The following is a 1,376-nucleotide window of genomic DNA, read 5'->3' as shown; positions in this document are numbered from 1 at the left end:
GTCCAGGCATCATGTCCAGATGAAACTGGAAGAGGAAGAGCATAGAGAGACGGCCAAGTCTTTAAATCTTCCTGATGTTGTGAACCAGAAATCCTCCTGCCCACCAGCAAAACTGGTCACAATGCATCCTGGACATTTTGTCTGATCCTTTCATGGGTCAGCAAGTTTAATACCACATCTTGTTTGTCCATTTCTCTGCAGCTCCTATTACAGGGCCTGATAGGTAAGACGTGCATCAAATTCTCTTCCTCATGGTATCGTTTATTAAATGGTCAGCAAAGACCATTTCTTGACCATTCGATAAATGTTGACCATCTGATAAGTGACACCATGAGAAAGAGGATTTGATGGAAACAAGAATTACTGAGTTCCAGCCCTGTGCTAAACTCAATGCTAGGTACTTCACACATATCATGTATTGCTTCTCATGGGATCTCTCCCTGGGAAATTGAGTGTCAAAGAGATTTCATTGCTCGAACAGGGCCAGAGTAGAAGTACTAAAACTTGAATTCAAGTCCTGATTCCAAATTCCATGCTCCTGCATTAGAATACACCACAATGTATGGCATCACAGAATCAGTGTTAACTGTGAAGAAATAAATTAAACTCAAGCACAGTCTTTAACTGGGGGTCACGGGCTATCACGAATCTCAGGTCCAGGAGAGAAAGGGACTCTAAAGGAAAGCTTACTATTGGAAGAAGTATTCCCACCAGGCTGAAAGGACTTAGAGATGCCAAATCTGTCTTCAAGCAAAAAAAAAAAAAAAAAAAAAAAGACAGCTGTTATTTTGCCTCACTTATAGCTTTAGGGTCAAGAACGAAGACCCTTTCCTTTAGTTAGGGGTAAGGCCAGGAAAAGGCAGAGCAGTGAAAGACACCACCTAAAAGAAAATCAGATGTGAGGAAGCTTTCAGAAGGCCAAAAGATTCAAGATACACAGACCTGGGTAAAACTTTCTAAATACTTTTAAGGTTTCTGGAGTTATATATCTGCTCCACATATCGGAGTCACCCTGTCTATGTAACTAGAGTAATCAGATGTTTAAAGTCCCAAAGGAAAGTGTTCTTACTGCTTGTCTTCAGAGAAGAGGGAGGAGAGAGCTTCAAACCATCGTCTCATTCTTCAGCCAGGACTAGGAGAAAAGAGCCCGCAAGCAATGCACTATGTGTTGGTAGCTCCTGAAGGGAAGGAAAGCAGATGGCTTTGCGGGAGCTGATAGACAGAATGAAATAAAACCATGGAGGTCTTGGAAAAAGATGTGGGGCAGAGAAACAGAAATTTCCATGAAGGTTTCCCTCCCCTTCTCAAATTTAGCTTCACCCCACTTAGACCTTTATCTTTGAACTGGTATTATTCCTTAGTAGGATCCAAATAAC

At 41.7% G+C, this 1,376-nt stretch overlaps 1 protein-coding gene across 1 annotated transcript in view; it reads left to right on the top strand.

The window, feature by feature from the left end:
* Positions 1-1,376, top strand: part of LOC105309841 (olfactory receptor 2D3-like) — a 7,035-nt gene that overhangs the window by 1,294 nt on the left and 4,365 nt on the right. The window contains 1 exon segment of the mRNA XM_023526450.1: positions 202-223. Coding sequence (XP_023382218.1) covers positions 202-223 — 22 coding nt within the window.

This window comes from Pteropus vampyrus, unplaced genomic scaffold (assembly GCF_000151845.1).
Source record: "Pteropus vampyrus isolate Shadow unplaced genomic scaffold, Pvam_2.0 Scaffold881, whole genome shotgun sequence".
Classification (NCBI taxonomy): Eukaryota; Metazoa; Chordata; class Mammalia; order Chiroptera; family Pteropodidae; genus Pteropus; species Pteropus vampyrus.
Note: the sequence above shows the minus strand (reverse complement) of the source record. Positions and strands in the feature narration are given on the sequence as shown.